This window comes from Girardinichthys multiradiatus, chromosome 24 (assembly GCF_021462225.1).
Source record: "Girardinichthys multiradiatus isolate DD_20200921_A chromosome 24, DD_fGirMul_XY1, whole genome shotgun sequence".
Taxonomy (NCBI): domain Eukaryota; kingdom Metazoa; phylum Chordata; class Actinopteri; order Cyprinodontiformes; family Goodeidae; genus Girardinichthys; species Girardinichthys multiradiatus.
In genome coordinates this window covers 16856332-16868500 of record NC_061816.1, presented here as the reverse complement: position 1 = coordinate 16868500, position 12169 = coordinate 16856332, and the positions used below count along the sequence as shown (strand labels likewise).

General features: G+C 40.8%; 2 protein-coding genes across 5 annotated transcripts in view; both read left to right on the top strand.

The window, feature by feature from the left end:
• The window catches only part of cpo (carboxypeptidase O), a 54057-nt gene extending 49015 nt beyond the window's left edge, over window positions 1-5042 (top strand). For all 4 annotated transcript variants that reach the window (XM_047355762.1, XM_047355760.1, XM_047355761.1 and 1 more), the window contains 2 exons: window positions 4339-4423; window positions 4503-5042. In XM_047355762.1, the coding sequence (XP_047211718.1) occupies window positions 4339-4423; window positions 4503-4768 (351 nt within the window). In that variant the 3' untranslated portion in view covers window positions 4769-5042. The remainder of the gene's footprint in view (window positions 1-4338; window positions 4424-4502) is intronic.
• Window positions 5043-5181: 139 nt separating this feature from the next.
• Window positions 5182-12169, top strand: part of trim25l (tripartite motif containing 25, like) — an 11577-nt gene continuing 4589 nt past the window's right edge. The window contains exons 1-4 of the mRNA XM_047355755.1: window positions 5182-9249; window positions 10522-10617; window positions 10750-10983; window positions 11977-12136. Of these exons, the coding sequence (XP_047211711.1) occupies window positions 8629-9249; window positions 10522-10617; window positions 10750-10983; window positions 11977-12136 (1111 nt within the window). The 5' untranslated portion in view covers window positions 5182-8628. The remainder of the gene's footprint in view (window positions 9250-10521; window positions 10618-10749; window positions 10984-11976; window positions 12137-12169) is intronic.

Here is a 12169-nt window from a genome sequence, read left to right as displayed (position 1 = left end):
ATGTGCACATTTCCACAGATCTTGATAATTATTTGCGGAATGTAATCTAGGTTCACTTTATACAAATTGCAAAAGTTATTTAAGTTTCTGAAACAGTTGCATGATGAAATATGTAATAAGTTTACTCTGAGTAAATAACCTACATCCATCATAACCCTAATCTGCAAACAGCAAAGCACAACATGCAGGAGGGAGCTTGGAAACACTGATAGTAGCATATGAGAGCTGGAGCAGGAATAATGCAGGTAATAACCTAAAAGCGCCAACTTCCACAAGGAGTTATTGTATGCAAAACAGAATGATGAAGGTTCCTCAGTTTTTTCTGGCCTGTGGCAGAGGGAAGCATTCAGGCAGTATTGTTGTTTCTTAAGCTGGCAGGTTACACAGTCTCATCATTCACTCTTTGATAGTCTTTTGAACTATAAAGCTCTATAGACTGAACTCAACAGAGGGGTGGATTATGAAAACTGAGTCCTACAAACACTTCTCACTGAGCTCAAATATCATAGAAAAGTTTGTTTATTTCTGAAATTAAATAAAAAATGCAAAACATTTGTGATACAAAATATGAAACATTTATCTTATATATTAAACACAAAGTTTAAGTTTTATTATTTGCTTTGGTTAATTTTGATGATTATAGCTTAGAGCTCGTAAAGAAATTAAAGTTAGGCTACTGAAATGTATTTTACATTTACTGTATAGTATATTCATTCATTACTTGGCTGGAGCTCCTTTTCCTTAAATGTCTGTAATAAGTTATCCTGACATACAGGTTCTTCTCAAAATATTAGCATATTGTGATAAAGTTAATTATTTTCCATAATGTAATGATGAAAATTTAACATTCATATATTTTAGATTCATTGCACACTAACTGAAATATTTCAGGTCTTTTATTGTCTTAATACGGATGATTTTGGCATACAGCTCATGAAAACCCAAAATTCCTATTTCACAAAATTAGCATATCATTAAAAGGGTCTCTAAACGAGCTATGAACCTAATCATCTGAATCAACAAGTTAACTCTAAACACCTGCAAAAGATTCCTGAGGTCTTTAAAACTCCCAGCCTGGTTCATCACTCAAAACCCCAATCATGGGTAAGACTGCCGACCTGACTGCTGTCCAGAAGGCCACTATTGACACCCTCAAGCAAGAGGGTAAGACACAGAAAGAAATTTCTGAACGAATAGGCTGTTCCCAGATTGCTGTATCAAGGCACCTCAGTGGGAAGTCTGTGGGAAGGAAAAAGTGTGGCAGAAAACGCTGCACAACGAGAAGAGGTGACCGGACCCTGAGGAAGATTGTGGAGAAGGGCCGATTCCAGACCTTGGGGGACCTGCGGAAGCAGTGGACTGAGTCTGGAGTAGAAACATCCAGAGCCATCGTGCACAGGCGTGTGCAGGAAATGGGCTACAGGTGCCGCATTCCCCAGGTCAAGCCACTTTTGAACCAGAAACAGCTGCAGAAGCGCCTGACCTGGGCTACAGAGAAGCAGCACTGGACTGTTGCTCAGTGGTCCAAAGTACTTTTTTCGAATGAAAGCAAATTCTGCATGTCATTCGGAAATCAAGGTGCCAGAGTCTGGAGGAAGACTGGGGAGAAGGAAATGCCAAAATGCCAGAAGGCCAGTGTCAAGTACCCACAGTCAGTGATGGTCTGGGGTGCCGTGTCAGCTGCTGGTGTTGGTCCACTGTGTTTTATCAAGGGCAGGGTCAATGCAGCTAGCTATCAGGAGATTTTGGAGCACTTCATGCTTCCATCTGCTGAAAAGCTTTATGGAGATGAAGATTTCATTTTTCAGCACGACCTGGCACCTGCTCACAGTGCCAAAACCACTGGTAAATGGTTTACTGACTATGGTATCACTGTGCTCAATTGGCCTGCCAACTCTCCTGACCTGAACCCCATAGAGAATCTGTGGGATATTGTGAAGAGAACGTTGAGAGACTCAAGACCCAACACTCTGGATGAGCTAAAGGCCGCTATCGAAGCATCCTGGGCCTCCATAAGACCTCAGCAGTGCTACAGGCTGATTGCCTCCATGCCACGCTGCATTGAAGCAGTCATTTCTGCAAAAGGATTCCCGACCAAGTATTGAGTGCATAACTGTACATGATTATTTGAAGGTTGACGTTTTTTGTATTAAAAACACTTTTCTTTTATTGGTCGGATGAAATATGCTAATTTTGTGAGATAGGAATTTTGGGTTTTCATGAGCTGTATGCCAAAATCATCTGTATTAAGACAATAAAAGACCTGAAATATTTCAGTTAGTGTGCAATGAATCTAAAATATATGAATGTTACATTTTCATCATTACATTATAGAAAATAATGAACTTTATCACAATATGCTAATATTTTGAGAAGGACCTGTAGAGGGTAGGAGCTTGAGAATTTGCAAAGCCTTGCTGGAAAACAACATCAGGATCTCTATAGAGCTTGTCAGCAACTATCAGTGACTGTAGAAACTTCACTTCAACCAACTTGGATTCTGTGCCTCTCCACTCTTTCAGGAGTCAATTATCCCAGTTGCTTATGCATCTTCTGCCACAGTTTTTCCTTCTACTAAACCTTCCAGTAATATGCTAGATACAGCACTCTGAGATAAGCCAACCTCTTTAGCAATGACCTTTTTTGGCTTATTCTTTTTGTAGAGAGTGTCAGTGAATTTTGCTGGCCACAACAGCAATTCTGTATTAATCCTTTTTTTATTGGTCTGATGTAATATTTTACATTTCTGAGAAACTAAAGTATGGGATACTATTAGCTGAAAGACATAAGAATCAGAGTTAACAGAAATAAACACTTCAAATGTATAACCCTGTGTTTAATAACTTTATATACAGCATCAGTTCAAAGTTTTGATCTTAATTACACAAATAAATGAAGTTTTACTTTAATTTAATTTCAGGAGATGCACCTGCAGGTTCTGCATGTTACACAGGAGGGTTGGGGTTTCCCAAGGTATCGGCCAAATCCAAACACTAATGGTCTGTAAAATAAATTTTCAGTCAGTTCTATTTATGCCAACGGGATTATTAGGATCATAATGTTTTGTATTAAGTCTGGCTAATCTACAAATACCACAATGTGTCACATACTAAGTGAATTATCATGGCCACTAGGAATATACTTAGTAACACCAATTTAAACCCCACTTAAAGTGATGCTGTGGGCCTTTTTCTATTCCTATTAGCTTTTAAGAGCCTTTAAGATCATTAGAAATTAAATATTCCAAATAACTCTAATAAATTAACTTTACAAAATCTTTCTCTTACAGCTTATGTTTAACGTAGCTTAGGTTTAATCTAAATGTATCCAGAGTGGGTTTTTAGCTGTGGCGTGCAGCCCTAGTGACCTTTACCCCCATAGGTTACCTGGCTTCAGGGCCTTCAGACAGGTAGCTTTATAACAGTTGTCATTAGGTTTTAGTTAACTACTGCACCCTGATTTCAAGTTAAACACTGTAAAGGAAAAAAAAATTTCATGACAAAAATAAGCTAATAGTAAATAATTAACAAGAACATTTTGATTTTATTCCTCTAAAGATGGAAGCTAGGTTGTCAATGGGTCTTTAAGCAGAGTAATGATCCAAAAGATGGTTAGGGTCAACACAGAAATGATTCAGCAGACACAAAATCAAACTCCTTCCATGGCCATCCTAGTCCCCTGAACTAAATCCTGGAGAAAAACTGGGGGGTGAACTGAGGGGGACACTATCAGGACCCTAGATGATCTTGAGAGATTGTATGTATGATCCAACCTCGAAATGTTACAGAACACTAAGTGCTATCCTGTTTGGCAATAAAAATTGAAGGCTCTATATATTATGACACTTGATCATTGCTGTCACTCATATTGTCAAATATCAGTAACTGTAAAACTGAACCGTCCCTCCGGATCTGATTAGAGGGAAAATTAAACATCACCAGAAATGTTACAGAAAACCTCTCTACATGTTCATATGATCTCAACATGAAAACAGATTCCATCTAAAACATCTTAGTCCTTATGTGGGCATTTGCCGAGGCCCACTGTGAATAGAACTGGGCTGCAGTGTTTCCTTGCCGTGTTCTTGCACACCCCCACCGAAGTGTTTGTCCACGCTGCTGTCGTTCACTCGCGCCAAGCACAAATGAGCCAAATCGTTCTGCTCATTTTGCCATAATATGTCAGTAACAAGATAAAGTCATGAATACAGAACGTTTCTTATTGGATAAACAGCTCCTTGCTATTGCCCATTATGTTTTGCTTAATAAAGCAATGAGGAGGAGAGTTCTCTGAATATTTCTTTGATTATCTGAGAAAAGCTGCTGTCTGATTCCTCAGATGAAGGTGGGACGGGGTGCAGCTGAAGCCATTTTGAAGGTCCACGGGAAAAACTACACCGTAGGAACCTCCCCAGACGTATTATGTATGTGTAAAGCTGTTTTATTTCCTTTTAAATGTTAGGTTTGAACGATTTTACCAAACCAACATAATCCTGTCCACAGATGCCAACTCTGGTTCATCCAGAGACTGGGCCCGAATGCAGGAAATCCCCCTAACCTTCACCTTCGAGCTGAGAGATAACGGCACGTATGGCTTCAAGCTCCCTGAGAACCAAATCCAGCCGACCTGCGAGGAGGCCTACAGCGGGGCTCTGCATATTATCACCTACGCCCACGACAAGACCTTTAACGGTGCGGCAGCCACCGCTGCAGCGACCCTTTGGACCATGCTGTTAGCGGTGGGGGTCTCCGGGGCCAACCTGATGTGAGGAGAAAAGCTGCTCCCACACTGTAAATGGCACGAGTATTTATGTTTGAGCAAAACCTGAAAATATATTACTTTTTCTGAAGACTTCTTCTTTGATTTAAAGGTTATTTGGATGAAATTATTGGTAACATGAATAACTTATAAATGCGCAATTAATCTAAACTACTACCGCAAAACAACAATTTTTACAAATGAAACATTTACCAGTGTCACATATGTTTGTATTCAGCCCCCTTTTATGTGTTACCCCTACATAAAATCCCAGCCATGAAACACGATGGTGTCAGTATCATGCTGTGGGACAGGGACGGAGATGCAGGGCAGAGATATAAGAAGGTAGATGAAACTAAATATGGGGCAATAAGTGATTGTAACGGGACAAAATGTGAAAAAACATCACGGGGTAGGTATACATTTGCAAGACACAGCAGATATGACTAGAATTACTGCAATAGAATAAACCCAAGACTGTTTTGTTGCCCTAATATCCTGACATGTATCCAAATATATTTTGTTTCCTTCTTAAAACATGCTGCAGAGAACATTTCTTTCTCAACTGACTGAAAGCCGTGATGTCACCAGTGAAGTCGTCAACAATTTCTACTCTCGAAAGATGGAGGAATGTCCCAATTGAGTTGAAGGCCTTTTAAAGATGGGTTCATTTTTCTCAGATATAAAGTAATTAAGCTGCCAACAGTAGATTTATGGTATTTGTGTTCCTTAACGGCGGGAAGTCTTGTCCTTAAAGTCCAGCCAGTGGCAGGAAGACCTGCTGCTCTGGTGGAAACTCACCCCAACTTGTCTACGTCCACGCTGTGACAAAACAAAAGGACCATACTTCAACTTAACTGCCTGAGGACCAAAAAGCCCCGGCATTTTCAATATCTTGAAGCTACGGTCTTCTCCATGTTTTCTGGTTCCCCGGAAAGCCTCCTTTCCAGGCCACCCTGCCTGATGACGACAGTTTTGCTCTTCTAGCCTAATGGAGTTCACCACTAAGGAGAGGGGGACATTCGCCAGATGCACTCCAGCTTCCTCCAGCACTTCTCTGTGAGCACATTGCTCTCATGTCTCCCTGTCAAGGACATAAATCAGGGCCATATTTACCAAGGAGTCACCTGTGTGGCTCTTCTTTAATTCTAAAGGTAAGGTTCTATTTCTCACAATTATGGTCATGGCACAAAAAAGATAACACTCTTCCTAGTCTAGATATTTCCATATCTGGACATACTAAAAATGACTTAGTACACCCCATGATTTAACAGCTTCAGCAGCAATAACTCTCCGTGGTTATTTACCATGTGACTTTTTCAGCCTTTCAGATCGCTGCAAAGAGGTTTGGACGCACTCTTCTTTACAGCATAGCTTCAGTTCCCTGAGGGCTCCAAAGATTTCATACCTCAAGCAACCCCAAATAATCACACCTCCACCACCATGGTTTACAGTTCGCAAAAGATGTTGGTGCTGATATGTTGTTCTTGGTTTTTGGCAAACATGATGCTGTGTGTTTTTAACAAACATTTCTACTATGGTCTAATCTTCTCGAAAACAGGCAGCGGCTCATGCTAGCATATTCTTTTCACTATAAATGTGCAGAGAAATCGGCAGACAGCATCTACCTTTACTGGTGACCGAACAATCAATAAGTAAAAAATCTTTTTCGAATTAGTGAACCTAACAACACTTTCCGGTATTTATTTTGTAACTGAAAGACAAAAGACATAAAGTTAGCTATTTTGAGCACCATTGAGGTTCTTAAAAGGAAGTCAGATAAAGCTGTTCAAGAGAAAATTATTTCTATGACATATCGGGACATGTTTTCAGTTCATTCAGGCTCCATAAGAGCAGGAGAGAGTGCCTTTTTAGCAGATAACAGAAAGGATGACTAAATGACAGCAGAATTGCTTTGTTTGGTCCTAATCGCTAATATCTGATCCTAAAGACAATTTCATCAGTGGAGTTTTGTCTTTATTTTATGATATTAGTACAACCCTGTTTTACAGCAACTACGTTGTCAGGTCACCTCTTTCTTTTAGTTATTAAAGGGCTGTGCTATCCTTTTTCATTTTTTGAGGATAGATTGAACAGTGCTCTCATGTTCAACAAGAGGATCTGTATTGAAAGTGCCGACGGTTGTAATGAGATGAGCACAAACTATCGGTAGCAAATAAATGCAAAAAACAAAGATTTTCAACAATCCCAAAGCCCTCTTGGAGCAGATTTTCTGGTTATACACTTAAAACTTTGTCCACACTTAAGAATTACATGCAAAACCTGCTCTGACAGACATTATTACCATGATTAAGCAGAAGAAAGTGACACAATTGGGGTCTTTAGAATTTGATCACGCCCAAGACTTGTATTGCTTTCTGTGGAGGGTTTTAGCTCTCTCCACAGAAACGGATCAATTCGTTTGTGATCAGAGTTTGTCCTTTATGTTTTGAGGAAAAAAAGGTGTTGCTGGGTATTATTTATTTGGAATAACAAAACAACATTGATTACAGCAGCATGGCACTCATTACTCAAAGGTTTATGATTCTGTTGTTAAAAATCACAACAAATTGAGAAAAATGAAATTTCCAAGAGAAAACAGTCCTCTCTTATGATATTCACCCATTCATTACCTTCTAATGAATGGTGTTTCTGAATAATTTTGAATAAAGCAGGATAATGAGGCTGAGTTTTAATAAGGCTGCTGTGCCTGTAACTATGTGAAAACCTTTATTTCCTAAAATAATAAAGCCTGATTTTTTTCCACTAGCTGGAAGCTGGTTTCTACAATCCAGACAGTGCTGCTTCTGCTTCAGAATACTATTAAATGTTGGATAGCTGTAGTATGATGAGAGAAACATGAGGCCTGATGATTTGCCTGCTGGTATCATGTGTTAGTTTTATATCAGTTTAAATAAAAAAAGTTGTTTGTCTTGTCAGTCTACAAAATATTATATATATATATATATATATATATATATATATAAGTATTGTGGCATTATTCAGGCCTCAATGTGGCTATTAAAATTAAACTCACCTTTTGAACAACTGTGGTTAATCATAGTTAATTCACAATTTAATAAGAGTTGATTACTTTTTCATGTTTGAGCAGGTTGCCTCAGGTAACTCCTTGCTTTTAAATAAATTAAATCATTATTAGAAAACAGCACCTTTGTATTACTCAGGTTATGATTGTCTGATATTAAGATTTGTTAAGTGATGTGAAATATTTAAGTGCGACAAAAAAGAAAGAACTAAAGTCATTTATAAGCGAGTAAACACTTTTTCACAGCATTAAATGTTGCAACTCGTCTGTACCAAACTACAGTGCTCTACAGCTTACATGAATGCTCATTTTACCAGTTTTAAAGGTGTTCCTGTGACTTGCTCAAAGTAACTGGTGTGTATTTAGCGATTTGCTCTTCTATGCTCCTAGATTCAGGTTTTGTTTTTATTTTTTCCCATGTTGTTTGTAACTCTCCATAAATGCATCTCTACACTCTGGATCTTCATTTCTGCAACCAGGAAAGAAACCTTATGGAAATTTGAATGCCTTCTGTAGTCCTTCATCACAGGAACATGACAATGACCAGACACTCACACCTTTACCCTCCATGCATTCAACAGTATTCTGCCAACACCAGTTTTCCCAGCTAGACCTGCCTGGTGAGTTTGGCCCCACCCATCTTTTCTTCTTGCTTTTTCTCACCCGAGACACAGCATTTCCCTCCTGAGAATCCATACGGTACCCAGCCTTCCTTCATATTTGGATTGTTCTCCTCCACTCTGCTGCCTGGAATCTTGAGAAATCTCAACTAAACATCTCTGAACTTTCCTTTTCTGCCTCGGATTGTGTTTGGCTGCATCACCATGAGTGCAAAGCTGTGGACAGAGGAGCAGTTTAACTGTCCCGTGTGTCTGGATCTCCCAAATGATCCGGTCACCATACCCTGTGGACACAGCTACTGCATGGCCTGCATTAAGGACTTTTGGAGCAAGGATGACCCCAAAGGGATCTATAGCTGTCCCCAGTGCCGGCAGACCTTCTGTCCCAAGCCCCCCTTGTCCAGAAACACCATGCTGGCCGAGGCTGTGGAGCAGCTCCGCAAAGGGGCCCTTAAATCAGAAGTGCGGGATTCTATTCGAAGCGCTCGCGGGTTGTCCTCTACACCCAAATCCAAACTGTCCACCACAGCTGTTCTGTGTGACATGTGCAAAGGAGAGCAACGTGCTGCCCTGAAGAGCTGCCTGGTGTGTATGAGCTCCTTCTGCGAGACCCACCTGAAGCCCCATCAGACCAAAAAGTCTCTCAAGCAGCATGAGCTCATCCCGCCGACCAGCAATCTGGCAGAGAAGATCTGCACCCAGCACAAGTACCTGCAGGAGTTCTTCTGTCGCCAGTGCAAGATGTTTGTCTGCTGGCTGTGCACCAGCAATCAACATAAAGACCACGAGTGTGTGTCCACCAAGGCTGAACGACTGGAGAGACAGGTGCGTAAAAGATGGCTCCTGAGGGCCACATTCTTAACGGTTCTAATGTTTTTTGTTTGGCCTAAACTAAAGACAATAATATATAGTGCTTTGGAAAAGTATTCTTACATTGGAACTTTTTCACATTTTGTCACATTATGACCAAAAACGTATGCATATTTTGTGAGAGACCAACTCAAAGTAGTGCCCTGAGTCAATATTTTGTCTAACAACTTCTAGAAATTCACATTTTTTGCTCATTCTTAGCAAAATACCTCAAGCTCAGTGAGATAAGGTGAAGAGGGCCTATGAACATCAATCTTTAAGTCTTCCAAGGTTCTTACTTGGATTTAGGTCTGGGCTTTAACTGGGCCATTTTAACACATCAATATGTTTTGATCTAAACCATTTCATTTTAGCTCTTGCTGTATCCTGAGGGTCAATGTCTGCTGGAAGGTGAACTGCAGTTTTAGTTTCTAGTCTTTTGCAGCCTCTAACAGGTTTCCTCCCTGTATTTAGCTCCATTTATCTTCCTATCAACTCTGGCCAGCTTCCTCATCCCTGCTAAAGAACATGCCCACAGCCTAATGCTGCAGCTACTATGGTTCCTGGTGGGGTTGGGGTTTTCTAGCTTCTCTCCACAAATAGCATTTTGAAGGTGGGCCAAAAAGTTCAGTACTGGTTTCACCTGACCTGAGCACCTACTTCTCATTGCTTTCTTCTGACTGCTCTCATATAAGGGCCAGATTTGCACATTTCATGAATATTAGTTGCCACATTTAATTATTTTCCCCCTCACCTGAGCTGTGGATTTCAGCTGCTGCGTCTCTGATATATAGATACAGTCTGACATTGTCAGATGAACAGTGCTCAGTTAGATGTTTAAAGCTTAGGATACCGTTTTATATCCTAATGCTAATTTAAACACTTCTTGTGCAACTTTGTGTTGGTCTGTCACAAACATAAAAGTTTGTGGTTGTAGCATAGCAACATGTAATAATTTAAGGAGATAGTAATACTTTTGCTAGGAGTTGTTGAATCAAAACTCCAGATACAATATATCCACCCTCCTGTGAGGCGCTCATTGTTGTATCTAACGGCTTTCTGCTTGACATGTCCTTCCTCTCCACCTTTTGTTTGGCGAAGCCAGGCTGAATGCATTCCTAACAACATTCCTGTCCCATTACACTGCTCCTCCTAGTCACATTGCTGTCAGTGGCACCGACTGTACGCAGATGCTTATTGCGGCCCGTCTTATTTCTCATGCTGGTATACGGTTTCATCTTTCTGCAGAAGCTACTGTCAGAAATCCAAGCAGAGAACCAGCTGAGGCTGAAAGACAGGGAGCGGGAGCTACAAGATATGAAAAAGATGATGGAGGGGGTTAAGGTTGGTGAGCTTGCAAGATATTTGATTAATGCAAGGTTTTGTTTGGTATCCAAAATGAAAAAAATGGCAAACCACAGATGAAGCTATGGGTAGCAGGACTAGTTAGTGAGTGGGTCTCTATCTTCACAACAGGGTTCAGCGGACAAGGTTCATGATGACACAGAAAGCGTTCTGGGGGAGCTGCAGCGCTCTGTGGAGCGTTTGCAGGAGCTGCTAGAGGAGGTGTTGGATCAGGCCAGCCTGGAGAAGATGAACCAGGCCCAGGAGGTCGCAGACAGCCTGGAGGCTGAGATCAAGGAGAGAAAGAAGAGGGACACAGAGATGAGGGACCTGGCAAGCTGTGAAGACAACATCTTCTACCTGCAGGTATGGATGATTTATGAAAAGACTTGTTTGTAATGGGTTATACTTGCTGAAGCATCAGTTTCACTGCAGCAAAACCATTCCAGATGCACTAATTGCAAAATATTTCTTAGCCATTCTGCTGTCCAAAACAAGTATAACAGTATTAATGGTTTAATTAGTCAGGTTGTCTGCTCAGGGAGCTAGCCTGCAGTGGGCTGCTTGACAGACATGGTGACTGTAACATTAAATCAGAGTTGCCTCAGAAAAAGAGATGGATGGAACTAATTTAGTTTCCACACCACTACCGTTGCAAGGTCTAGGTCGGGTGAAACAATCTCTAGAGGGAGATAAGGAGGCTTTAGTGAATGGTGAGGACTCTAAGGAGGCCCATGAGGGCACAGAGACTCTTAAGATTAGCCAGACAAGACAAAGAGTGCAGGTGCTGTGACCAGAGGAGGCAGATCAGCCTCAAAACTATACAATATATGGCAGACAGTAACAGAATAAAAATAAAGTCCAAAACATCATGAGTGACACTAAATTTATCACAGGTCTTAGAAATTATGCTGGACTTGAATATGTCACCAGTTTAAGTGGTAGCTTGCAATGTAAAGTAAATGTTAGCCTCTCTTTTATCAATGGGTCACAGACTTGTAAAAAATGTTGTTTCAACTTTCTTCTAGTAGCCTCTTATGCATCCCTGACACCTTTCCAGTACAAGTAGATAATCCTGAATCTTCCCAGCTTCCAAGCAGATGCTAGAGTGAAGGATCCACTTTGCTATGGTGTATTAAGAAGTAAAATATAAGAAATAAACATTGCTGGTTGCTCAGTTACGTTTAATTATAAAACTGGCGGATAATGATGATCTCTAGAAAATCATGTAATTCTGGTCACCCTCTAAAGCGAATGATGGATCCCCAACATGAAAGCAAACACTTCCAGTAGAGTCTTGATTATCATCAGACATGACTCCCTCTAAAAGCCAGAGTATCTGTCCTATTTTCCCTCTAGACATGCGATGCCATGAGCAATCCCCTTGAATGCAGCGACCTGCCGACCGTGCAGGTCAATTCTGATGCCACCTTTGACCCTGTTCGAGAAGCAGTCCTGGCCCTCAGGGACCGAGTGGAGGATCTGTGCAATCACGAGCTGGGGAAGATCACCAAACAAGGTCAGTCAGAAGAACCTTTCCTGGTTTGGTCCC